At 37.3% G+C, this 26,824-nt stretch overlaps 1 protein-coding gene across 1 annotated transcript in view; it reads right to left on the bottom strand.

Annotated features, from left to right (window-relative positions):
- ADAMTSL3 (ADAMTS like 3) overlaps window positions 1-26,824 on the bottom strand; it is a gene marked incomplete at both ends in the record, with an annotated part of 186,210 nt that overhangs the window by 12,170 nt on the left and 147,216 nt on the right. The window contains 7 exons of the mRNA XM_084293125.1: window positions 10,145-10,273; window positions 10,589-10,716; window positions 12,609-13,689; window positions 18,064-18,217; window positions 19,012-19,191; window positions 19,904-20,096; window positions 21,182-21,311. Of these exons, the coding sequence (XP_084149251.1) occupies window positions 10,145-10,273; window positions 10,589-10,716; window positions 12,609-13,689; window positions 18,064-18,217; window positions 19,012-19,191; window positions 19,904-20,096; window positions 21,182-21,311 (1,995 nt within the window). The remainder of the gene's footprint in view (window positions 1-10,144; window positions 10,274-10,588; window positions 10,717-12,608; window positions 13,690-18,063; window positions 18,218-19,011; window positions 19,192-19,903; window positions 20,097-21,181; window positions 21,312-26,824) is intronic.

Below are 26,824 nucleotides of genomic sequence, written 5' to 3'. Positions count from 1 at the left end.
GCAGATGAGGCACTCTTTCAAGGCTCCAAAATCCTGGATAAATCGTGGGGTAAGTCTGACATAACGCGGCACAGTGACGAGCCACAGAGGCATGTGAATACACAAGGCACAAGCCAGAGCAGCTGAAGTGCCTTTTGCCTGAGCTCTGTTTTCTTGTCTAAATATATTGATCAGTGCTCCCTGAAGACTACCAAAATGGGTTCTGCTAGAGAAGCTGTCCCAAATGTGGGACATTTGGAAGTTTCAGCCATATTGAATGCTAATTCAGGCTCCTTGCTTCACAGATCATTGTGCAGTATTACTTTTCAGATGATGTCTTCATGATGTGGAATAGCCTTTAGGAACAACTTTAACATTTCAATCACTGGCTTAGCACTTTCAATGCACACCTCAAGTTTTTCCTTTACTGTAATAGGAACCAGACATATTTTTTGGATCCTGCCATTGCACTGAAGGAAAAAGCTCCACACACCATTTTAGTCTAGAAAGACAGCAGACAAAAACGCCCTCCTGCAGAATCACAAATTTAAATTCTATGCAATTTAGCAAATGTTCAGTGCTTTTAAACTCATGACGTTGTGTTTTACTGAGTAAAAATGTATAAAAACAAGATACATATCTTCAGAGCGCACAAGGGTCCAAAAAAACAGGCTGTTTTTCAAGTTTCCAGAAGAAGCTTTATGCCACATCGAAAAATCCTTTTGGAATTACGAAGAGGTCCTGTTCTAAGGGTCTTTTTTTCATTATACCCCAGCTTTTTGGCTAAAATGTATCATACTCAGACACATTTTTCCTTTACAGTGTATTTTCCATGGCCATTCCAGCATACATACTCGCTACATAGATGGACTGAGGAGGTGCTGTGAGGATGCGGAGTTGTTTTAATCCAAGGCCTACAGGTTTGCAGCCAGACTACCCTCACTAGCACCAAAGTCCTGCAGGCTGATCAGAGCCAAAAATATGTCAGAAGGAGCATGGTTAAGCTGGGACCAGAGTTAAAAGCTTTAAAGTTAAATTCCACAATACACAAAAACAAGAAAATGTTTGGGAAGGTTCAAATTTAACTTTTAATCTGAGCCTCTATCAAAATTCAGGCCAAGATATCATCCCATGATAGTCTTCCCTCTGCCTGCAGCACAGTATTCAAAAATGTGCCACATTCCTGGGATTTCACTTAAGTAAAATGTGTCTTTCTTCCAAATTTCAGTTGTATCCTAGCATTTATGCCAGAAGAATTGCCATGTCTCTACTCCTCTACCTCTCCCTCATTCAGGGGGATGTTGAGCCTTTTAAAACCTTGACTGGAGTTCAGTTTGCAGAAGAAATCTGCAGAATAGCTTTGCCTCTCCATTGAGGTTCAAAACTGAGTAGCTGTCACACACCCTTAAGTCACTAGCAAGTGATTCCTCTTCTTTTTTTCTTTTTTTTTTTTTTTTTTTTCTTCTCTCCAAAAAGCTGTATATATTTCTCTTTGGTAGAAACAAGCAAGCAATACCACACACACATAAGTAAATCAGATCACTGCCAAAGTGAATAATGTGAACACACAAATATAAATTGTAGGTCTAAGGAACGTAAGCGAGGAGAGAGCTCCACATGGCAGTCCAACAGTCGGTCCAATTGAAATGCACAGTTAATCCAACCAAGTAATCTTTGGGGTGCTGCCACTTACAGAAAAAGAGGCAAAAATGTGCATTTATAATGATCAACTAAAAATATCATGGAAAAACCAACATTATTAAGCACCGTCTGGTCAACACACACTGTTATTACAAAGCACAGATAACGTTATCTAGGTACCTTCGGAGGACATCCATAAATCTGAGCTGATCACATTGAAAATAGTAATCAGAACACCTCTGTATTGTATTTTATCTAAAATTTCTGAAAAGTTAGATCTTATTTAAGTTTTTATGTGAATTAGGTGTTTGACTCCCTCTGAGTTGGCCTCTTCATGGTCACCTGAGGCCCCTTCAAGTTTTTGCATTTGGTTTTCCCTTTCTGTCCCCTTTGTATTACATGGAAAACAATCCACTGTCTGAAAGCAAAGCTGGGAGATATTGGATCATCTGCTGAAGAACAACTGGTAATTGCAGTCAAAGTCCTTCTGCATCCCTTTACAGGTGGTTTTGGGTAGGCTGCCATTAAGCAAACCTTCAGTTTCCTCAACTAAGGAAGAATGGAAAAACACCTTTCAGAGAAGAGTTTGGGGACCTGCTACAGGTTGTGGTATCCTGCTGGAGTATAGCATGCATGGAGGAGAGAGGGCATGGCTCTGCATGCTGCAGGCAGGATGTGGCTGTCTGCTAGATAGCAGGGGCCTCTACCCCTGCCTTTCAGGGAAACCCAAAACTGGAGAGCTCAAATGTTGTATAAAGCTTTCAGAGTTGTGCATCCAGAGAGATACAGAACAGAATCTGGCCAGGAAAAAAAAAAAAAAAAAAAAAAAAAAGTGTGGTGCTATCGTATCTGCTGATAGACACCCTATAAATGGATTAAAGAAATAAAACAGACAGGAGAAAAATTTAAGGCCATCCATTCTATTCCAGCTCCTTTGCATTCTTGGGTAAAGCAGCATGTACATTTCAAGCTCTTCTGGACAGCTTCAGTTTATCTGTATGTTTATATTGCCAGCAAAAAAAATCCTTTTCTGCCATAACTCTGATGAAAGACACTGAGTTCTTTTGCATACTATCACTTCTGGAATTCCTATCAGGAGAAACTCTTACTGTTGGAGGATACTCAAAAAAATTATTTTTAGCCATTCATTTACCTTTCTAGTAGTCTCTGTTCTTAACAGTGCTTTGCGTAAAACCCTTGTCACAACACACAGCACATAGCACAACCCCACCAGGCAGTCACCTGTATACATTTCTGTTGAAAAGGCTTCCATCATGCAGATTTTCAACACTTTTTCTTTAGAAATTAGACTACATGCTTATTACCCTGTAATAAAATTTTCTACTGGTATCCAGCACTGCATATTAAGTCCCATCCATCCTGTGAGAAAGCAGGCAAAGTATGCAATTCCCACATTCTTCTTGTGACAAGACTGTTCAGAACTGTGACAAGCACCAATTTTCCTACACAGAAACAGTTCAGGTACAGTTCAAGCATACCATCAAAATGAATAACAAAAGAAAAAACAACAACAAAACCCACAACTTTCTACCTTTTCCAAAGAGAATCTAAACTAAGCAAAAAGAAGCCATTAGGTGATTTATTTATTTATTTTCTTCAAGGTGACAAAGTGAATGGAGGTGAAATTATCCTTGAATTTAGGGATTTATGGAGGACTTCATCCTATGCATAAAGTTTAATCTTAATGCAGATGCTTCACTCTCCTTTACACAAACAGATCCACACAAGGACTTTATACAGACAAAAATAATGTTCACTTTGTCTTCAAGAGCCCAGGATTGTATAGAAAAGACATATTAAATAGGAAACGTGTGTTCAGAATTCTTAACAGAGATGTTTAAAAGCTGATTAGAATGGCTTTTTACTCCTCACTGCTCTATTTTTCCACCCTCTGTTAGTTAGAATTGAAGATGTTTCTTCTGTTGTCATTTGTCCTTACTAGGACAGTTTTAAAACATGTCTTTCCTTTCATCTTAGTGTCCAAATTTTTCAAATCTACATAAGCTTCCTCTATAGAATTATTAGATTACCTTTCTAGGTGGGTCAGAAGACACCAAATTGTTCTGGGAATCATTTTCTAGACCTTCTCTTTGGGAAAGAAAAAAAAAAAAAAAAAAAGAATCTTCCAGTTTGTAACCCTGGAAGGAAGTCATTACCTATCTACATCCAAAAAAATACTGCTTCCAAGCTGAAGAATTCCTGATTTGATCCCCTGCCAGTACAAGAATGAGAAGAGGTAAGAGATGGCTTGTAGCCACCTTTGTTTCCTTCATACCCCACCTCCACTCAGATGCAGCTGAGGATGAACCCAAAGGTATCGACTCACCCAAACAGCCAAAGGTTCAGAATCCCCGAGTGCAGTTTAGATCCCAGTGATTCAGAGGAGAGATGCATCACTGACTTCAGCTAGTAGCAAACTCAAACAATCATATCCTGTGGCTCCAAGTCAGGAAAGCACTTAAGCATAGGATTAAATCCTTCCCTATTAGGGAATGCAATTAAACACATGCTTAAAATTAAGCATGGCTACAACTGTCCTTCATGAACAAAGATGCATTCCTGAGCTGGGGCCTTCTTACAGCTAGAATACCTTAAAAATCAGAATCTTAATCTTGCAATGGATCTAAATCCTCTGATGTTAAAAATTTCGTCTATAGACCTAAGTGGCTATAAAACTTTAAAATTAGTTTAATCTATTTTTCTGACCTCAAGCACAGGTTATTTTCCACTAGCACTGGAACAGCTCTAAAATACTCAATGTTCCATGAAAAAAAAGTCATTTTCCACCATGAGTGGCCCTGGGACAGCAAATGTTATGGAAAAAAACTCTAGCTCCGGATGGGACTGTGAAACACGTGTTTAAAAAAGGAAAAAAATGGAATCCGCACTATAGGGTGCCCTTAAAATATTCAGTGTTCAAAAACAAATTTCCTCCAACCTTGAAAGCCCTATGAAATATTACACACCATAAAAATCTTGGCCTACTAACTAGTCACTCTAAAACATTGGATATGTCTTCAGAAAATTTTCCCCCAGCTATGTAGAATCTCATAAAGTATTCTGTATTTCCCATTCAAGAGCAAGGCAGAACTGCGCTGGCACAAATCACATTTTGCTGCACTTCTTTAAAAGTTTACCTAACTTTAGAGGATAACTGCACATGTCATCTTGCAGAGGAAATGATTCTGGGTCAGTAATATACACACCGAATGTCATTTTATTCATTCTGCACTTACTAACACCTACCGTGGATTTAGTGTAACTCACCATACAACTTCTTTAATTTATACATCTTCATATTTTCTTCAGCAGAAATTGCAAACTGCCTTTATTGTCATCTCAATTATTTTTTTGATTGCTCAATTGAGCAATCAACTTCTAGTGAATGCTAATAGGGCTAAACCATGCTGCTACTGAAATTACCTGCACGAATCTTGCCCACTTCACTGGGAATAATAGACTTGGACTGAGAGCTGGAGTGAGACATTTTGGCACCTCGTACAATCCTCCCTCCTGCCTTCTGATACCACCCTGCTCTTTTGCAATCTTTCGAAGTCATAACCTGTGTCTCTTTGTAGCAGCCATGCAACAGCCCCTCTTCCTAGGTGGTAGCAGCGTCTGGCAGGATTTAGATATACTTACTGACATCTGGTGACCTCCTTAGAGAGGTTCATGAAGCAAGACCCCTTCTCATCCCACCATTGCTACAGCTCTGTCAGATCCTGTTTAGTTCTCTGGCTGTCAGCTCAAAGAGAGCTTGATCTTTTTTCCAGCCACAGGTGTTTAACACTAAGATTTTTCAAAACCAGGCAATAAAGTAAGGCAACAATATTAGGCATCTAAATAAGAAGGTCTGAGTCAAGTGTGAACTCAGAAATCACTACTGGACTAAATACTCTAGTTGATCCCCAAACAAAGCTTTGCCTGGTGTACATCAGGGCAATTCTACAATTCAGCACTATTATCAGAGACAGTTTTGCCCAACTGATTAGTGATTGCATTTTCACTTTACTAGATAGCCATGGCTCTATGACCAAGGACCCAGTCATTTATGGTCATAAAGCAGGAACATTCTCAAGGACTTGGAAAATAAAAAATTATCAGAAATCAAAGAATTACACAGGCATTGCTATTCTTAATCAGACCCGAAGTCCATCTAAGCCAGTCTTTTGTGTCCAATGATGGGCAGCTGGGGATGTGTAGACAAAGAGGACTAAAAACATGTCATTAACTGAATGACTCTTCCTCAATGTGAAGGGCATCAGGAATGTGCTTATAAAAAGAGATAGCTGGTACTCAGGTCCTGAAACATATTTGATGTCTGTTTGGGTGAGGGCTTGCCTTGGACTGCTTGGTGAGTCCCACCTGGCCCCCAGGACTTTCTGTCCATTAGTATTTCAGAGCCAAGGTACAGTCTGTAGGCACACCTTTCAGTTTAGTTTGATCCAGAAGGATTCAATTTTTAGGCTCCCAGACTGTTCAAAGACACAAAGCAAAGGGAAGGACTGGAAGACTTACTATAAAGCTTATGTCATATCCAAACTAAAACTAAGGTATGTGCACTTATGCTAAAAAGGAGCATATGATCATCAGATTCCCCCTTCGTTTTCCTAATTTTAAGGGGCATTCCTTCCTCATAAAATAAAGCTATACTTATCGCTTTAAAATCTGTTGTTATTTCTAGAAAAATACACAAAGGAAAGAAGAGGAAAGAAGAGGAAAGAAGAGGAAAGAAGAGGAAAGAAGAGGAAAGAAGAGGAAAGAAAAAAGGGAAAGAAAAAAGGGAAAGAAAAGGAGATCCAGAATCCGATGTAATAAACTGCTATTCTTCACTGAGATGTCTTCTGAGTGGTTAAGCATAGAAGACAAAAAACAACATCAAAGTTACATTTGGAATACTGTGGGTAAATGAAGGAACAGATGGAAAATCAAATTCTTGATTTATCTGGATTTGTTTCAAGTTCCAATACTGACAGTAAGTAGCTGGTCCATCTTTGTGAAATGTGTGTGCTAAAAGATGACCTTGATTCAACAGGTTCTTTGTATTCTTTGCCTCTTTTTTTAATCAAAATGCTATTCTTAGAGAGTCAAAGTATATTCAGAGGCATTAGCATTTGTATCAAGATGAAGTTTCTGCTCTTAAAAGCCGTTATGCCAAGATATTTTAGAGATGCAATATAATGTTTACAGTCTAAACAACCTTAACTCAGTATTTCCTTTCTGTTCTCTCACCAGCAGGTGGCAGACAATGCATATTTTACATATATATAATTTTCCCCAATTATACTTCAACTTAGAACTTTCAAGGTTTCACAATAAATGGAGTCTGACAGTTTTAGTTTATTTTAGTAATAATCACAAGAAGATCTTTTCTGCAAATACAATAAATGTTATCCAAGAGTAATTTGGAGCAATCAGTATTGATATTTATAACATATGTGTTGATTGAAAAGCTCTTGGCCGTAAGAATGGAATATGAATCTGTCCAGAATGTTATGAATATCTTCTAGCATATGCTCGGGTGGGAGCTATAAAATGAGCTTATAACAATTAGTGGAAAAAAGTTTTAATATAAATTAAAAAGAGAAAATTATACTATTAGCTTTAGCGATTTACTTAAATTTTCTTTGCCTGTTCCTTATGTTCTTCTATTTGTCAGGATACACTTCTCTTTAACATTTCTAAATGTTTTTTTTCTGAAAGCAGTTTTTAGGGTGCACAAGATACAGCCTTGAAAGAACAAAAAGAACCAAATCAGTAACAACAAGAAAAGAAAAAAAATGCAGTCAGATGACTGTATATAATATTAAACTTTATGTCCTTTCTATTAAAACCAGAACTGTTCTGCATAACGTGGCCTTAATGAACCCAGAGTCCCTGAGGCAGAACACAATTGGTTCTCCTTCTGGCCTTGAATAATTAAAGGGTTAGCTATTAGCCAGCCTGTAGAGGAAGTTAGAAAGTTGGAAAGTGTACCTTTCCCTGTAACATCACTTCCACTCTACCTTTCACAACTGTCTTTGTCAGATTGTTGGGTAGGTTGATCCTACTTGCAGCTGGCATGGTGGTCTCTCCTAAATGAACAATTAACTTACCTTTTTAGCATATATACATGATTTTCATGTGTTTCATAATGGAAAATATGAATAGATCTTGTGTGGCTAGACAAAACGTAGAACTTGATACATATATTTATGTACAGAGAAAGCAATGGTTTGAACAACTGTAAACAAGGATTATAGGTTATTCAGTCTACAGGGGAAAAACAAACAAACAAACAAAATCAGAGCTCAGAAGTCATTGCAGCCAAGAAATTTGAAAGTAATTTAAGAATTCTGTTAGTGGCATGGCACACAGATACCTTCTTCATAAGCTACTACTTCTTTTGCCCAGCTATGCTGTGGGCTAGCAAAAGTCCAACAGCTCTGCTGTATCTGCTTGACATCACTGAGAAATCTGTGTGAGTTGTCTGTGGTGATGGATACCATGTAAGTGTATAGCAGAACATGAAGGCACACAGACTTATTTAGTAATATTTTTCTTAGATAGACCAAGAAGTTATCACAAAAAAATACATCCTCTCTGAGTGTTCAGAGGAATGGGCAATGGGGAAAAGACACTCCAGATCTAGTCAAGGTCTCCACGAAACTCAAAGAAGTGCTCTCTCTTGTAATTACTTTATTTTCACAGCCCGTTCTAAGATCCTCAGCTTACAGCTAGTCACATTCAACTACTGTCATTTTTACATTAGATATTCATTATAAGGATTTACAGGGGACTGTTACTCCAAGAAGAAACCACATTATTATTATAAATCAACATGTCTGATGAGAAAAGGGCTCTTGCAGACTTGCATTATCTGCTTGTAGGAACAGAACCTTCAGAGTATATAGAAATATTCACTTTATTTTTTTTTTTTTTCTGATTCAAATGTTTGCTCATCTCATAATTCACAGGATATTTCATCAGCATTTACAACAAAGTCCTCATCTCACTACACTGTAAATGGACATATTTTTGGTTCCCACCCTATTAGACAAACATTAGCAGAGTGTTATTAAGTTCAGTCTACTAAAGTCAGTGGTGTATTACTTTTCATCAAAAAAGGAGATCAGAAAAAAACTCTGCTTACATTATTTCATAAGTTTTTCTGCTTCTAGGCTAAGAGAAATTTTAAGACATGTAAACTCTATTTTATTCACAAGCAGTAATACTCATTTCCTTGGCAATGATGGGAAATAAAGCAATTAGATAAATCAATTTTAAGTCAACACTGGTGTCTTACCATAACTAAGATTTGGCTCAGTAATATATACAATTCTAAAGCATTTGGAAATCCACAGTCCCATGTGAAAATATTAATTTATATTTAAATTGCTAACTGCTTACCCATCCTAACAATATTAATATTAACAGTGTGACATTAACTCTCTGCTGAATTTGAGATGTAGGTCAGTTCTGCACAGAGTTGCCAAACTGTAGTTGGAAAATATTACTTCATCAAAGAATTAGCCTTGGTACAACAGCAAATAGCAGAGCCACATGTCCTAATATATGTCAGCCTGGCGCCGCAATTGTAGGCAGAACTATTTGCATATATATTTCTATCAGTATATCAGTATTCTGGTTCAGTATCAACACTCAGATACGTGCTCCCCCAACAATATAAATGTGAATGGCACACTGATTTCTCTGAAGTCTCTTTGTATTCAATTGCAACGTCTACTGTTATCAGCAAATATTTTCATGTATGTTCTTCAATAAGGCACAAAGGACTGACCTTCGCTTATTAAATATTTGACAGAGTATCACCACTGTGAGTTAAATCTTGCAAATGAAACTTAAAAGATAATATTGATGAGATTGAAAAAGAAAATATCAACCTTTCCTTTAAAAAGGACAAGAAAATAAAATGAAACAGGGATCTGCTTAATGCATGTAGCTTTTGATTAACCTTAATGCTGCTTGACAGATGTTGTGCTAGACAATATCTATATGCTTTCATGGCTCGGCACTTTTCTTTGTCTTCTGTACTGCAGCTGCAGACTGATGGCTCTAAAAGGTAAGTTTACTTCACTGTCAGGTTTAAAGTTCTATTAAACTATGGCTGGAGATTTCATTTTCAGTTTTAACAACAGTCTAGACATATGGGCATCTCAAATAAGGATAAGGAGAGCTCCCTGATGAGCAAGTCAGCTGGCTATGCTTGCTATTGCAGTAAGATAGTTACTCACTTCACTGGACTTTAAGTTCTGTAGTGGAGCCTCAGACCACTTGATGGAAAGAAAAGTACTTCTAAAACAAAGCCTGTTGAACACATAGCACATATGTGTAAACTAAAGTGACCAACAGAAAAGACATAGGACTTGTTGAGTGACACACATACTGAAAAAAATGACTAATGATCAATGATCTTGCTGCCTTTGCTGGTAGCTCTTTTCTAGATACAGAGTAAACTTCTTATTTTAACATCACAAGGAATTTCAGTGGAGTTCTTGCTTACCTTTCACTGGACATTCAATCATAATATTTGCTCCAATTCTTGCCATGATTGTACCTCCAACGATAGCAGAGAGATTGCTGGCTTCCAGATTTGTAACATTTAACACAGAGGACAAGATGACAGGAACCTCTTTGAAATGAAAGCAAAAGAATAATCAATATTAAAAGCTTTATCTGACTTGTAAATATAGAGCTTGTGTTTAAATTTGTCATGTTTGGAACAGATTTCAGTTTGAAAAGAACCACCCCAAAAATACAGGTGGGATACACAAAAGCAGACTCAGCTCAAACCTGCTCTGGTTTTAGAGCAAGACCATCTCATTACTACCTATTAGATCGGGCAGAATTTCATAAACTGCCAGCAAAAGAAACTACATCAAATGGAGCTGGGGATAGGTGTATGAAAAGAATACATCCCCAGTTCTGTGGATGCTACAATTCCTACCTGCACGCAATAGCAAAGATGTTTCCATATCAAAACCAAAGTCATTAACAACCAGGCATCCATATGTACCCAGTTCCTTTTGAGTAGGACTCTGAATCTGCACTTTTCCAATGGTGTCCAGGATCATGCTGCAGAATATTCAAGAAAAGACAAGGGTTACAGCCCTAGGACAGACACAGCTGAGTCTTCTATCTGCAAGAGTTGAGGATACAGCAACAAAACTTTTTAGAAACTTACTGTACTAAACCAATGCATGCAGTAACAGTTTTGCCTCCTCTTTGGTGACAAAGGGGGAGAGCTAAAGGATACATGTATGTAAGAATCTTCAGATATCCTTCTTCTGCAAAGCTGTGTCCTAATTGCTGCCCTTTGAAAGACAGCAAATTTACTACTGCTAACCAGAATCCCTCAGGAATGAGAGCATGAAGAAATCAGACTACCACAATTAAAAGTATTAGGCTTGGCAAGAAATTAATTTCTCCAGTGCAAGCTTGTTTTTTTTTTTTAGCAGGATTGTGGAATCTGCAAATATATGGACTAATATGACTCCCAAATTACTGTAGTTAGTTTGTTAATTTTAATATCATCATTAAAGCTGAAGTCTTCTACCAAAAACTCACAGGTGTCTTGAACACCTTGCCTGCCATCTCAGGGCAAGATATGTGAGGTGGCATTGCAGTACAACCTACTTACTTGCTCACATTCTTTTTCAGATGCAATATTATTACTGTCACTGGTTTTTGAGTACACAAATGTATATACATATATGAATATAAACGCATACATGCATTTGTGTATAAGTAAGCTTAACGTGGAAAAAAAAAAGGGGTTGGGAAAGAAAACTAAGTAGCCAATGTATCCTAAGGGCAAGAATATCAGTCTGGGCTAAAAAAAAGGCAGTTTATGAAAGTAGGCATTAGGAATCAAACAGATGCTCACAAATAAACAAAACATCATGATGTCCAAAAAACCGAAAGTATCACTTGCAACAAATTAGTGGGAAATTATGCACAGTTAACAAAATAAACAACTGGTGGGAGCTACGTGGTTCCATAAACATTTGCACTTTAAAAAATGGTTTGGTTTGGTGTCTTTGCTTTAATTGATAGCCCTGCAGAAGTATATTTTTCTTGGCAGTGTGATTAATCAGTTAAGTATGTTGAGAAATATCCAAAAATGTCTATAATTTCAGAATCATTTTTTTTCATTAATCAAGAGCTAGCTATAATTCTAAGAGGCTCTCCAACAAAGCTAATGTTAGTATTATCAGGTGAGTTTCTAATTTATCAACAATGAGGTATTTGCTCTGTCTTAAGTAAACAACTGAGTATAATACACTTGCTGTACTTGTTCTTCAGGTGTAGTTTTGAAATGAGATAGTATTAGAAGTTTTTCGTTATTTTGCACTGCACTGTCCTTAGCAGAAATTTTTACAAGTTCTAAAGTATTACAAAATTTAAAAAGCTAAAATAAAAAAGTTATTTTTTATTATTATTTTTTTTAATTTAAGTTGTGCAGACACAGGTATACCTAAAAATTTACTCCGTGTTGAAGGATGGTGAAGAGACAACTGATATTTTCCCTCCATAAGATGAGGCATAAGAAATACTGCCTTTCATCTATACCACAGCAGAAGTTTTTAATGTGATCTCACTGTATCTGGTATATGAACAAATCCATCCAATAGTTGTCTTAATTTAATTGAGTATAAATCTGTTCATTTTCTGATGCAGCTGAAATGTTTAAGGCAGATCACAAAAAGAGCTACATCCAAAATTAACCTAGTAAAAAAAATAATCAATTCTTGCATGTAATATTGTGGAAATGGACACACACTTGGAAGTTAGTAAAACAAAACAACATGACAGACATTTGAAAGAAAACAAATTAAATAAAAAGATGGAAGGCACAGGATTCATGCTTATCTCATTTTTACAGCAGTATGTTTTAACACCACACAGCAGGGTGTATTTTAACAGTTTATAGTGACATAATTCATTCAAAGAAGATATTTACTTACTTCTCAGAGGATCTTAATGTCTCCCCATCTTTTGTCCAAGTATATTTCACTTCACTAATACCAGCTGTTTCACACAGTAGATTGACAGCATGAGTATTCTTGGTCAGAAAAACTGTATTTCCAATTCGTACAGTTACTGTTTTGTTAAAGGAAACTCCAGGAATTTCCTTTTGCCTCATAATAACTGGAACCTTCTGGTCCAACATTAATTTATCAACAGCTTTTGTGCTAAAATGTTCAGATTTGTTTGGTGATTTGCCTGTGAATTTTGAGGCAAATTTCTCATCCTGGGCCCCCTTCCATTTTTCAGTGGTTGGTTGTGGAAGCCTAGATAATTCAGCAATTAATTGATAAATGACCTGGGATGCCAAGTCATCATTGACTTCTCCAGTTTCAATGAGCTGACTCATGTTGCTTATTAGTTCTTCAAACTGCGCGGTATCCATGCTGTATGCACCTTGGAGAACTGCTGCCTCCAGTCGTTTATTCTTGAATTCTCGAGAGCTAAATTCTTCTGCTGAATTACTCCCAAAGGTTTCAAGATTTCTCAGAAATGGTTGATCATTTACTTGCCTGTCACCCAGATAGAGCTCATTCTTCTTACTCCACATTTGCCACATTTTGCTCATTTTATGCCATTTGGCCCCAAAGCTGTTGGCCTCGTTGTGATCTGCATTAGCAGTCTCACTGGCATGTTTTCTAAGATTTGGTGGTTCTATCAGTCTGTTATCAGTACCAATGAGTTTGAGTACAAATGTCTCGTGCACAGAGCCTGCAATACACCGGTACACACCGATATCAGTTGCTTCAAGACAATGTATTTTCAGTGACCCTGACTTGGTGATGCCAAGTCTTTTAGAGTTTTGTAAGTGTTGTCCATCTTTCTCCCATCGGATAAGTGATTTCTGGAATCTTCGTACAGGGCACTTAATTACAACAGACGTTTTTGGAAGTAAGTATGCTCGGCTTCCTATGGTAAAATTGATGCGCTTCTCTTGTCTGGTCTGAATATAGACTCGGTGAATACTGACAATCTGAGGTCCATGAGCAGAATACTTTTCTGGAAGCTTTGGTTTAATCTCTGAAAGAAAACTAAGTGTTGAAAAGTATCTAATCATTGGCACTCATGCTTACAAAATCTGCTTTTTACAGAATGCTTGACGGAATTTTTCCTGACTTTGTTCAAGTCAGATTGCAAAATGTTGAGCTTTTACCTAAGTCACAAAAATGCAGGAAAATGAACAACATGAAACCATAACATTCCCCTGCTCCAGCCAAGAATTCTACTACTTCTTCCCCAAAACTCCCAACAATGAGAAGATACCAGCAATGTATACTTATATGAAGGACATAGATGGTGCACACATACCTAAATGTATACTGAGATATATTATATATTATTTTATATTATATACATAATCCTATTATGGTTATGTTTCCTATTGCTGCCTCAGAAAGGCTAGGCATGAAGGGAATGGAAAAAGTGAATCAAAAATTTGAACACATTATTACTTTCCCTACATTAGTGCACTGTCAAGTGTGGAACGACCTAAATAAAACACAATCCATCTGAAAAGCAAGGCTCCCCTTGACTGTTATTTAAATTGTTGGCTGGCCTTGCTTGTTGTCTGCCTGACTGAAGCCAAACAGTGACATAGGAGGTGAAAGAAGCAGTCAATGAAGACACAGTACATGTAACAAGCAGAGCCACCCTGTAATCACTGACTGAGGGTAATTTCTTCAGGTTGAAAGATGAGGTGTTCACAGTGCTATGCCAAGAATGAAGAGAGGGAAGTGAGGAAAGAGAAAAGTCAAAACTTGGAGAGGCCAAACACAGTCATCAGATGAATTGACAAAAGCAGACAATACTGCATAAAGCTTCATGCAGACAGGGTACAGAGACACCGGGTATTACAAAGCTCCTCCTGCATCCTACTGCAGACAGCTGGATGTGGAAAGGTTTCCAGGGCGCTGCTTAAATGCTACCACCACAGGCAGGCTTTCCCAGAAGTGGCCGGGTAGGCACACAGGAGGCAACAGCAGAATGACTGCAATGTTTCAGATACCACTGTGTTGACTCACTGCTGGCAACTACTGTGCCCTGCTTTGATCAGAAGAACTAATCTGACTGAAAAAGCACTAGGTAGGTGAGAAACAAAGCAATCTAGGAGGGGAGCAAGGGCATGCACCCCCTGAGCTCATTCCATGCACAATGAAATTGGCCAGCTGGGAAGAGTCGGGAAACACTCTACACTGGTGCTAGAAAACAATTCAATCGTATTTGGTGACCCAGCCTTTTGGTATGTGACAGAAAAACACTGAGCCTGCAGAATGAGTTGATGAGCCAGAAAACGGACACAAATAAAAACGCTCCTCAATTGCCTGAATTTGAAATCATTACTACTATTCCACTTGGTAGGTACAGAAATAAAATGACAACCACATTGATGGCACACAAACAATATTTGAAAAACTGCATGCTTCTTAATATACATATGCTTCAAATATGCTGTGAAGAAATAGGTGAAAAGCTAAATGTTTCAAGCATTCAATAAGTGTGTACACTATATGAACTACACCCTAGAGTGCATTCTTATGCTTATAAAACAAAATGGTTATTTTCAATGTTTTGGGTAATGAGTTCAGACCAGTGGGGATATCATGGTTTCATAATTACACAGCTTTTATATCAGTTTTTGTTATCCAGATACATGGTTCCCTCAACCATTTCACATGGTACAACAAATAAATTGCTTTAGGCACTTAGTTTACTAAAATTATTAAACTAGTGTCCTGTTTTTAATAAGTTATTGGGCCCCAAATATTTATTTTTAGGGAAAGGTTCCAATATTAAATCTTCGATTTCCAAAATCCAACTTACAGACACAGTAAGTGTAACTTTAAACACACAAATTAAAATACTTCAGGCTGTGCTCTGTTTACACTAGTTATTCCAACATGGAATTAAATCCAGTGCACACTTATAAATATGTTAACAAGTCTCATCCATTTCTTCTTTTTTTAAAAAAAAGAAAGAAAGAAAGACCTCTAACTCTCATTAGCAGTTCAACACTAAAGGGTGTGTATATTTTTACTGGTGACTGGTGAGCAAGATTAGGAGTGAAACAAAGTTCAGAGCTGTGGATGGCAGGCCATATAAATATATAAAGTCATATAAATATATAAGGCCACATAAGTGTTTCTAGATCCTTAGTATCATCCAGTCTTGCAGCTGCTGAGGTAATGGACTGTTTGGGAGAGTTTTTTCTACGAGGTAAATCTCACTTAATGATTAGATCGTACTGGAGCCATTGGACCTCATTATCACCTGGTACAAATCCATCTGAGTCTATGACCTCTAATGGGCCTGTGCAGCTTTAGCTGGGCGTCAGGTCCTGGTGACCTCAGGGGTAGATGGGTGTTATTTCCTTTTTCTCAGAGTCAGGAATGTTCTGACTTAATAGATCCAATATTAAGTAGAAAACTGCTTCAATTACTAGTCCCAAGGTAAAAGATGAAGTATAAAAAGCCCCAGCATTGTCACGAGACAATGAAAATGAAGAAGCTCATCTGAGGCACAGATGAGAACCAAGAACGCCTAAGAGCATGCATGCCATGCACCACACTGAAGTCTGCTTCACTCTTCATTGCTAGCCATCTGCCACCTGAGGGCCATGCTATATTCCTGCCTTCTATCCACTCCCCCTTCTGGGGGGCCTGAACCCACAGCTGCAGGAGGAGGAATGCCTCCTGCACGTTACTGTGCATCCAAAGCCTGCTGCTGCTGCTTCTGCCCTGGCTCCTTCTGCAAAATTCAGATTGAAACTAGAGGTATGGACATGTCTCATGCCTTCCCCTGCCCTCCTGCTCTGTACTTGCCATGCAGACCTGAGCTGCAGGGCCTCCCTTGCTGCAAACAGTTCTGGAGATGAAGGGAGAGAACAGTGGGATCACTTTGGTCACTTTGATCCATATTCATTCAGTTCAGTCACATTCCCTGTGCAGCCCAGTGTCCTGCTTTTTTGGCACTGTGGTGGAAGCTGACAATGTAATTTTAATATCAGTCTGTGCTATGCAATTTGCAAACCAGCTACACTGCCATTCAACTATCCACAATTAATTAAATTCAGATAGATATGCAGCTCAAAATATTTTATTAAACCTTATGCCAAGGACATTCCTGAAAGTCCACAGGGCTTTATTTAAGTGGAGTTTTGAACCTCAGGATTTTGGCATGTTAATCTGAAATGCAGGCCAGGAAAAGAAGTTTCATATTATGTATGAATCAGTAATTATTCTATTTCTTATTTTGTTTTGTGAATAATTTTTAAAGCAAAGCCTCAAAATTTATAAAGTAGCTGTTTCTTGATAGCACTATGGATTGGGTCAAAACATGTCTATCTTTGTGATCTGTGATCAAAAGCGGGCCACTAATGAAAGCTTTTGGTTTTCCTCATCCCCATACCTAAAAAGCAATAGTCTCCTTTTTTTCCTTTCTCTTCAGCTCCCTGCTCCCCAAACCTACAAAATGATACTCTCGTTTACAAAGGAAGGGAGAGGCCAAGTTTTGTCTTAATGAAACAGCATTTAGAACTGCTCATTGTAAATTACTGTATGTAATTGAACATACATTATCACGGAATCATAGAATGGTTTGGCTTGGAAGGAACCTTAAAGATCATCTAATTCCAACTCCCCCTGCCATGGGCAGGGACAACTCCCACTAGACCATTATATTGGCAAGGTATTTCCATGGCAGTTACACATATGCAATTTGTACAACTACCATCAGTATCATGACCAGATTGTGCCCAAATTATACAATTCCTATAGACAGCTTTTTCTTAATAGATTTTTATACACAGTAATAAAAATACTGTGATTTTTTATTTAGTTAGTTAGTTATTTTGTTTACTGTCATCAATTCCTACAAAACTCATGAGACCGGGATTCTCATTTCTATAAGGAATGACAGAAATTACACCTACAGTTATCACTGGCACAGAATGTCGGGTTTTGAATTCTACTGTACTAGACTAAATGTCCAGTGTAATACAAACATGAAATGAAAACACAAGCCAGAACTGGATTCTTATCTTTTCTAACATCCTTTGAAATTTATACTCAATTGACGGATGTTTTCACAGTTGGGATACTGTAAAGGTTAAAAGAAAAAAATCAACAAATTTAGGTGAGTATGAGTGTGAGAGGTACATAACATTAAAGTGTATTCAGAAACTACTTCTTTAGATCCTGACCTTTGTTTGTGACTGGAACAAAATAAATTAAGAGCAAACCTGTTATCACTGGTCTAGTAATTATGACATTCCATTTATGCCAGATTAGTAATGTTATGAAAGTATAGGGAGATGAGTGAATTAACCTGTGTTCAGATATTTCTTTATAAATATATTGTTCCAAATCAACAGGAAACTACATAAAGTAACATACTTACTGTTGCAGGCGTTCATCTGACAAGACCTTACAAGCAGTGAAGGAGACAGACCACTACACATTGATCCATTTAATGCAACATATTGGCCCTTTGCTGTTCGGTTTTGGCAGGCAACTTTCCTTCTCTGGATTCCAACACCACAGCTTACTGAGCACTGTGAAAGGAAGGATGCAAACTAAACTTGCTGTCCCATGCCACACATACTAATTTTAAACAGTTTGAGAGAGACAGAGAGAGAGCTCTCTTCTCCATATGAATCCTTGTGTTATCCAAACATTAAACCCTCTGCACTTTTCCAAGCAATAAGATTATAAGATAGCTAACTTGTTCCAGCAAGCAACTCGGGAACGATTAAAATAACATGACAGTATTTCTTTATGTCCAACCATGGGGAGAACAGACCAATGTGATCTATTATCTCAGAGAAACAAATCAGCACGTTCTAAAGAGTCTGTGTCAAGTCTCTCAGCCCATTCTCCTAGTTCATATTGCACAAGCTTGAATTGCAGCTTCTAAATGCCCTCCTATAAATCTTTTTGAACAGGGAGTGGTAGCATGCTTACATTAAATGGGAAAGGAGAAAATGCGATGCAAATATTTTCTTTTAAGAAGCTGTACTATGAAATAATTGATAGCTAAAATATCAAATATTAAATACCAAACTATGTCTGGCAGAATGCATGCAATGCATTGTAGCTTTTGTTTCAGCAACCCAAACACAGCTCTGGAAGAGGGACATAAACAGTCTGATTGTAGGCAGGGATGCACAACAACTGTACACACAGTTTAGTCCAGGTATGTACATGTCTTGCAAAACATTCAGCTACCCTGTGAGTTTACTACTCCAATCATCCACTAGTCACCCAAGTAGAATTCTATAGAGATCATGTTGCAATTGAAGGTTTTGGAGCCCTCCCCCACCCCTCCGCCTTATTGGGGGCTACTCACCTTGGACCATTCTCCTACAATGAGCTGAGGAGGACAGTCAACTTTTGCACATGGTTTAGTAGTTGGCAATTTAGGTTCCTGGCAGGTGTCGTCAGAGAGTTTCAGGAAGCTTCCGTCTGTCAACAGCTGCTTACAGTACACTTTGCGGGTCTGGATCCCTCCTCCACAAGTACGTGAGCACTAAGAAAAGAACATAGCGTGTAGACCTGTATGTATGTCTGTGCTTATGTATCACACCATTATTGTACATAAACACTACAAGGCTCCCCATAGTTATGCACACTTGAAAAATGACATCTAGTTTCAATTAAAAAGCAAGCAGATTGTAGAAAATTCTTCGGCTAAAATGTTTAGTTAGTATATTAGAAATGAGGAGAACCTAACCCACCTGAATGCAATTAAGTAGCACAAATCTTAAAAAAAACACATGCCTTTTACACGTAGATCTGACCATGCCCCGCATCAGTTAATATACCTACTGTGAGTTAGGAAATGTTTTTGAGTTAAATAAACATACAAACATCTCCAAAAGTATATTATTGCATTTGCAGAGTATAGAAAGAGAGGTGATGTCTGGAGTAACTGATATCCAGCATTTTGAAATCCTTTAAAAAAATAATAATATTAATAAACAAACAAACAAAAACAAAAACAAAACAAACAAACAAACAAACAAACAAAAACTTACCACCTCATCCTGTCAGTACTCATTGGCATAGTAGTGAAAAGAGGTATTTTTGACTCTGGATTGATTTATTCTAACAGAACTAGTTAAAACTCTTAAATTCAATGTCTAGAAGCTATGTTCTATGTTATTCAGGCTAGAAAATTTGAAGTACCTAATCAGAGGAACACTGCTTGCATTTAAACTGTTTCCATAACCCAGTCATACCTGTTGCCATTCCTCAACATGCCAAACAGGGGGACAATCAATCTGGTTGCAGGCTTGCAAAGAATGAGGCTTTTTGTCTTTGCAGTCCTCAGTAGCAACAGTAGGCCCTCCTGGCTGCTGGCAGTATACGTCTCTCGTCTGTATCCCAACTCCACAGGTAGCTGAGCACCGTCTCCAGGGACCGGTTTGCCACCTGTTCCAAGAACACAGCCAAAAGATCATGTTTTAGCAACTCTCTTTGGGTAAGGAGAAATCAAACCCAAACAGAACCTAGCAAAAAATAACTGAAGGCATATTTATTGATAGATGGATGAAATATCCCATTGGTTTGGCTGGTAGGCCAAACTAGATTTATAAACTTACCAGGAAGGAAGAAATGCACAAGTATTCACAATAAAGTAATAGACTTATGTCAAAGCAAATTTATTTGACTCCAGAATTTACTTGAGGAATGCTTCTCATGAAAAGACATGCACACACACAAAAAGAAACAAAACCAAGAAATAAATAATAAAAAAAATAGCCTGTTGGCAACCTGCTGACATTTACTTTTATAAATGTAAATATGTAAATAGACCTTTCTTACATTTACAAAACTTTCTTTAATTTTGTATACATTTTCTATAAAACATCCTGTTCCTGTTAACTTTTATTCCCTACATTTAGCAGGACGTGGTTTCTGCAAACACATTTTAGAAACAATATGCAAAGGATCAGGGATGTCAGAGATCAAAAATGGGTAAATAAGGCAACACATGTCAAAATTTCACATATGGCCCTTAGAAGTGACCAAACTAGCTAAGTTTATGTGGATTTTGACTTTTTTTTTTTTTTTTTTTTTTTCCTAGGATCTCCATGCACATATAAGAAATCTGCAAGAACTAGATGGGGCTACTAAAAAGGCATAAAATTAGGATAACTTTAAATCATGATTTCAGTATATTTTTTTATTCAGTATGAATTGAAAGTAAATATACTTTGGTTTTTAGTGAAAATTTTCAAAGAGTTAAAGTTGTTTTTCTAGCTCTGGAGAACATCCACACAGAAGAGATTTCCCTGTTTAATTAGTGAGATGTAAAGAGTGGAAAAAGAGTGAAGAAAAAAAAATCACAATCCATCATCAAACACAATCCAAAAATTTTGTTAAAGACAGAAGTAGTGAAATCTCATCCCAAAACAAGATCACAGTCTTGCAATCTGGACCTTTTCTGAGAAAATCAATGTATATTTAAGTTATGTTGTGGCAAAGAAATGGTCAATTTCATTATTACAGTGTACCTTGGAGGACAAAGCTTGATATTGCAAGCCCGAGTCATTGGTGGAGGTCTCTTGGAATTGTCACACAGGGTTTCATTGACGGCTTGTTTTGTTTCTACATGCAGACACATTGCAATGGCTTCTTGTGTTCCTGGATTAAAAAGGAAAACACTCATGAAACTTTGAAGACAGACGAGATTTCTGTAAAGCTTACTCTTGAATACTACTCAGTAAAAAAGCTCCAAATACTGAATGTGATGGCAGGCTTAAAAGTAACCTCTCAAATCAATACCAACACTGAGATAATTTATCCGTTTAATCTTCAAAATGTATTTGTGAGTTATATGTAGCAACTGTGCCTGTGATATTTAAAATGCTTGCTTTGACTTTCTACCTCTTTGAAAACCAGCAGAAAATATACTCTCTCTCCCTCTCTCCACCAGCAGATTCTACATCTGACTGGCTGTATAATGGTCTCAGGCCAACTAACGGTGGCATTGCCAAAACCAGGGTACAGGCAATACCTTCTCACTAACCTTGAATTTAAGGAGCCAGAGATCTGTGAAAGATGTAATAAAAAATGCAGAAAACTTGCAAAACAAAAATCAGGAGAATGGGTGTCTAAACATAGACTGTATGACAAAGGTCCAAAGAGGTGTGATAGTTTTGCTGAAGGCAGCAAATCAGACCCAGTCCTGAGTTTTCCTTACTCATGACCATTCTTGGCACCTTCTCGTCTGCAGCTCTTAAGACCTGGATCTTATTACTGAAGCATGAAAGATTACTAATACTCAAATTTCTATGAGTTGAAAATGAAATGTAATAGAATTTTGCTTTAGAACAAGTCAGCTTAGCAAATGCACATTTAGTGAACTTTTTAAAATTACTATTTTAAAACTTTTTAACTATCCAATCTTATATATCATTGTTTATCATTGAAAGCCTTGCTCCATTTCAAAGCTCACCCATATGTACACAAAAGACAGGACAGCTTGTGAAGTACTTTGAGTATCCTGTGTATCTGGGATATTCTACGTGAGCAATGTTAACGATCATAATCCCGTAGAACAGAAAAGCACTGAAATGCTGAGATCTATATTTTGCTGCTTCCAGGTAAAAATGTGTTCTGAAGAGTCAGAGTTGAAAGAGCTTAAATCCATTTCCTTATCCTTCACCTATTTCTGGTGATTTTGTAAGGATACATAGCTGCTTTCAGCAGCAGCTTTTATTTCTTTTCTTATGAGCAACTTATAAGGTTTCAAAAGGGGTTGCATTTCTAACTAGAAACCTTCACTAGCCACTTCATGGTATCACCTATGACATTACCTCACAACATGACCGCTATTGCTACACAGAGGCTACTACAAGTACTCCTGTTTCTGTGTCAACTGTACATCAGGAAAGGTTTCTTAGCTGATCGTTAGCTGCTCTGGTCTCAGTGGGCTTGTTGATGGATCCGACACAAAATTCTGTGTCCATGCCAAGGGTCCATATTTCTCCATCTTTTACAACACATTCATGAACTCTGTCATTCTTTTCATGAGCCAACAGTTCCTTTCACTTATAAATAATTCCGATGTACTCCAGCAAACAAGCCAGCCCAGGTCATGATCCTTCTTTGTGACACTTAAACTGGTCCAACTACTTCAGACACTTCAACAGGTATAGACCAGCAGTGATTTTTCACAATAACATACATTCCAATTTTTTTTAGGCTCTCTGGTAGACCTCTAGATCCCCTGTGGGACTCATTTGTAGTTCAGAAAGAGCTTGTTATATAAATGTTTTGACTACATCTACAAACTAATGAATTTTTATAGAACAGAAGACCTGACCTTAACTATGATTGACAATCTATTCATTGCTATTACATCAAAGTATTGATAATTACATTAACATAGAATACACACATTGAGTTTAACATGCTTCACCGTCAGAGCTGAGTAAGCCTTTAATAAAGACCATAAGGCAATAAACACAGACATGAAAATGCTCAAGCAAAAGAAAGCTGTAAATACATGCTTTCTAGAACTCTACTATTTTTTCCAAACCAACTACCATGATAACCAAAAGTTTTCTGTCCAACTTTCCCCATGTGTTTCTTTAACAAGAGCAGCTTCCCTGTCCCCTTATGTACATAGGAAATGCCCACCTGACAGTCTGCAGGTGAGAAACAAAGTTTTAGAAATTGTCTTTTGGCAGAAGGAGCTTATGAACGACATTACCAGGCAAGCAGTGAAGCACACATAAAGCATCCACATAATCTCTATTTTCAGTCTAAAACTACTCTGTGCTACGCACCTTCAACTTTGCTGATCTCACTGCATTCCTGTGGGAAAACTATACTCAGACGTGATGTTGCTCTAGACCAGGTTGTGATAAGTAATATCTTCTTAATATCTCACACAAAGGAGGGGAATGAAATGAAATTCCATTCAGACCATCTAAGTCAGCAGTAATCCCACTGGAACTTTATATCACGGTGTTATAAAAACTAAATTGGTCAGCCAAATGAACAAAAGGCATGTCATACCAGGTGACTGCAGCTTGACACCTGGAGTTCATTAAACCACTTCTGCCTTTCAGCACAACCTACCTAGCTTTCATTGTGTTACCAGAATAAAACATTGATAACGTTGTGTATCCTTCATTTGACTTAACTACAGGGCACAAACTGAAGTAGTGATTTCTCCCCATGGGGGACTTATTTCAAGAAAAACTGCAGCCTGATTTCATGCTGTAAGGACAAAACATATATTGCAGAGCTGTTAAAACATCCTCCTTCCTGTTCCTTGGTTTTCAGTTTAAGGACTCTATTCAATAAATAACTACACCTAATTGATGCAGCATTTGCTTGAGCTTAGTTGTCAAAACGTCTCAACAATTAATCGGATTTCTCACCCCAAACTATAATTTTACATTAGTTGGGAACTTCAATCATGGATAAATTTCTTATTCTATGTAAATTGGAAAATGGAAAAATCCATTATTCAAACAAGCAATGTTTTATATGTATGACTTTCTTGGCTTATAATATAAACATAGTAGATAATTTAACTAAAACGTTATGTATGCAGCAGGGAGCATTAAGTATTTTTACAGTAATCTGATGCACTATTGTAGTAATTATCCTACTATTCAGTGAAATAGAATATTTTCTATTTTAACCCAGCATTCAAACCACATACATTTACATTCTTTTACAAGCTTTTCTGTGCAGTGAAATATACAGTGTATGAAGCTGTTTTAAAAGATCAGAATGCTTGGAAATAAAAGAAAAATCACAGACTTTTTGTTTCTGCCTTTCATTTATGTATTTAAGAGTAAAAAGCAAATGGGGTTTGAAAGTTGCTGTGAGTGTAAGAGGCTGCATGTCTTCAGCTGTGTGCCTGGAAGAGGAAGGACAGACATTTATTTCTATCAGACACTCTCTGTTTGATGACTGCTTAAAAATATGCACTATCAGTTGAAAACAACTCAGAAGAAGTTCCAAGTCTGACATGTGCTTAAGCCTTTCTGTAAATCTATTCACACTGGCAATCCTATTATATGCTCCTTCCGCAAAAGAGTAAACAGCCTCTGTAGTTAATGAAACCAGTTAGAGGAGTAACCAGTTACCAAATTGCCTATAACAATATAGCAAATGATCTTGACTTTATTTGCAAGACTCACAACAGCCATTGTTTTCCTTAAAAAAAAATTTTTTTTTTTTTTTTTTTTTAAGAATCTCAGGTTTCTTATAAAAAAATAGTAAACTTCTAGCCATTACGGTCCAGACAAGAGCCTGAAAACAAAACTTGACTGCACCCTAAACGTTCCAAAGCCACAACCTATGGGGGAGGGGGAATCAAATAAATAAATAAATAAACAAATAAATAAATAAAAAGGAAGTGCTTATGTATTTATTTTTAAACTTATTATTTTTAAGCCAATATAATGATTTTGGAGGGCCTGAATCATAATTTTTGAAGTACTTGGAATATAAATAATATTTTAGAACAGAGACCCAGAAAGAGCTTGGTTATTTTTTATGTGGAGAACATATCCATTTAAAATATTGTAGGCTACTTAAATGATTGACAACACTAAAAAAATACTACAGTTTACAAGAAAAACATTTATTCTCATCAGGCATACTCATTATTCTGATAATAACTATTGCTTCTCACTCATAATATTATGAAAATTAAACTTGTGCTTATGTTGAGGGCTCTGGCATCAGGACCAAAGTTCTTTATATCGGGGAAAAAAAAAAAAAAAAAAAAACATTCTGGGAAAACGAGGGCAAATCCTGAGACCTCCAAGCAATTTCTACTACGAAGAATACTCCCTGTCATCTTTGCTGCCAGAGCACACTGTTGGCTTATTTTCAGCTTGGAATTTCTTCAAGTACTGAAGATCTTTAGTTTTCAGGATTGTTACAGTTTCCTACAGATGTTAAAGGTGACGTCTGCCTGGTAAAAATTAATCTGGACATCTTTTGTTTGTACTCATGGATGAAAGAAGTATTAATTATGATAGCAGGCATAATATAATGTAGCAGTCCTCAAAGACAGTAAGATTTATAGGACCCAACATGCTGCTTGACAAGCCACACAGATTTGGTGCAGAAAGTACACAAAATGACCCAAGACTTATGTTAGCAATGCTCTAGAACCCCGTCAATAGGGTGAACTGGAAAGTAAAGGTGATGTTAGATAATGTGCTGCAGATTGCTCGCTTTCTGTAATTCTAATACCTCAAAAGCAATGTTACCATCTGCATTTTTACATTTGGTTTGGAGATAGGCCAGAAGAGAGTTTAAATTAAAAGTCTAGTCTGTATCAAGATTGAAAAAATGAAAAAGAAAGAAAAGTGCAAGTGACAAGCACTGAAGCAGCAGTTCAGTACTTGCTCATACAGTGGCTATAAACCTTGTAGCCTACTTAGACCCTGCAGACTTTTGCCTCATTCAGAGAGGGGCAAGCACTAAGAAAGGAGGGGGGAAGTCCCAAGGACACAGAAACCCACAGGAATTTATTTTAATAGCCACTGCTAGATACATGCATTCTAGAGAAAAAGTGCCTAATATAATTTACATCACATTGGAATATTCCAAACTCAGACAACATTTATTTCTTGTAACTAAAGAGTTCATCTAATTGAAATGAGATTTGAACATAAAACTTAGCAGAAAGGGATCAGATCCTTTGAACTACACAATGGAAAAATAGTAGACACAGTGAGATCATTAGTTAGTACACTGAAATAAGTTGGAAACAGAAGAGATGTCTGGTTTCCTTAAAACTATTTATCGGCAGGTAATTTTTGGTCTGTTTGAAAGTGTTTGCCAAGGCAGCAAGAAGACCAGAACTGATAGAAGGAAAAAATCACTATTACTTAACTAGCATAGCAGTAAAGGACTTCTGAAGCTGTTCATTGATAAAATATCCTGACAACTTCCCACATTTCCCGGGAGCAGCACGTAAGAAAAATGTCTAGACATAGTACCAGTGATACCACAGAAGTCTCAAGACCAGAAAAAGACATTTACTTTCAAACTTCTTTAAATGGCTCATTCCTACTGCACATCAAACAAATGGTTAGATTATTATGAGCACCTACAGGAAAATTCTGGGTCAGGCAACCTCACAAATTCACCACAGGGCAGAATTCACACTGAAC

This window comes from Netta rufina (assembly GCF_964035555.1).
Source record: "Netta rufina genome assembly, chromosome: 11".
NCBI classification, from domain to species: Eukaryota; Metazoa; Chordata; class Aves; order Anseriformes; family Anatidae; genus Netta; species Netta rufina.
Note: the sequence above shows the minus strand (reverse complement) of the source record. Positions and strands in the feature narration are given on the sequence as shown.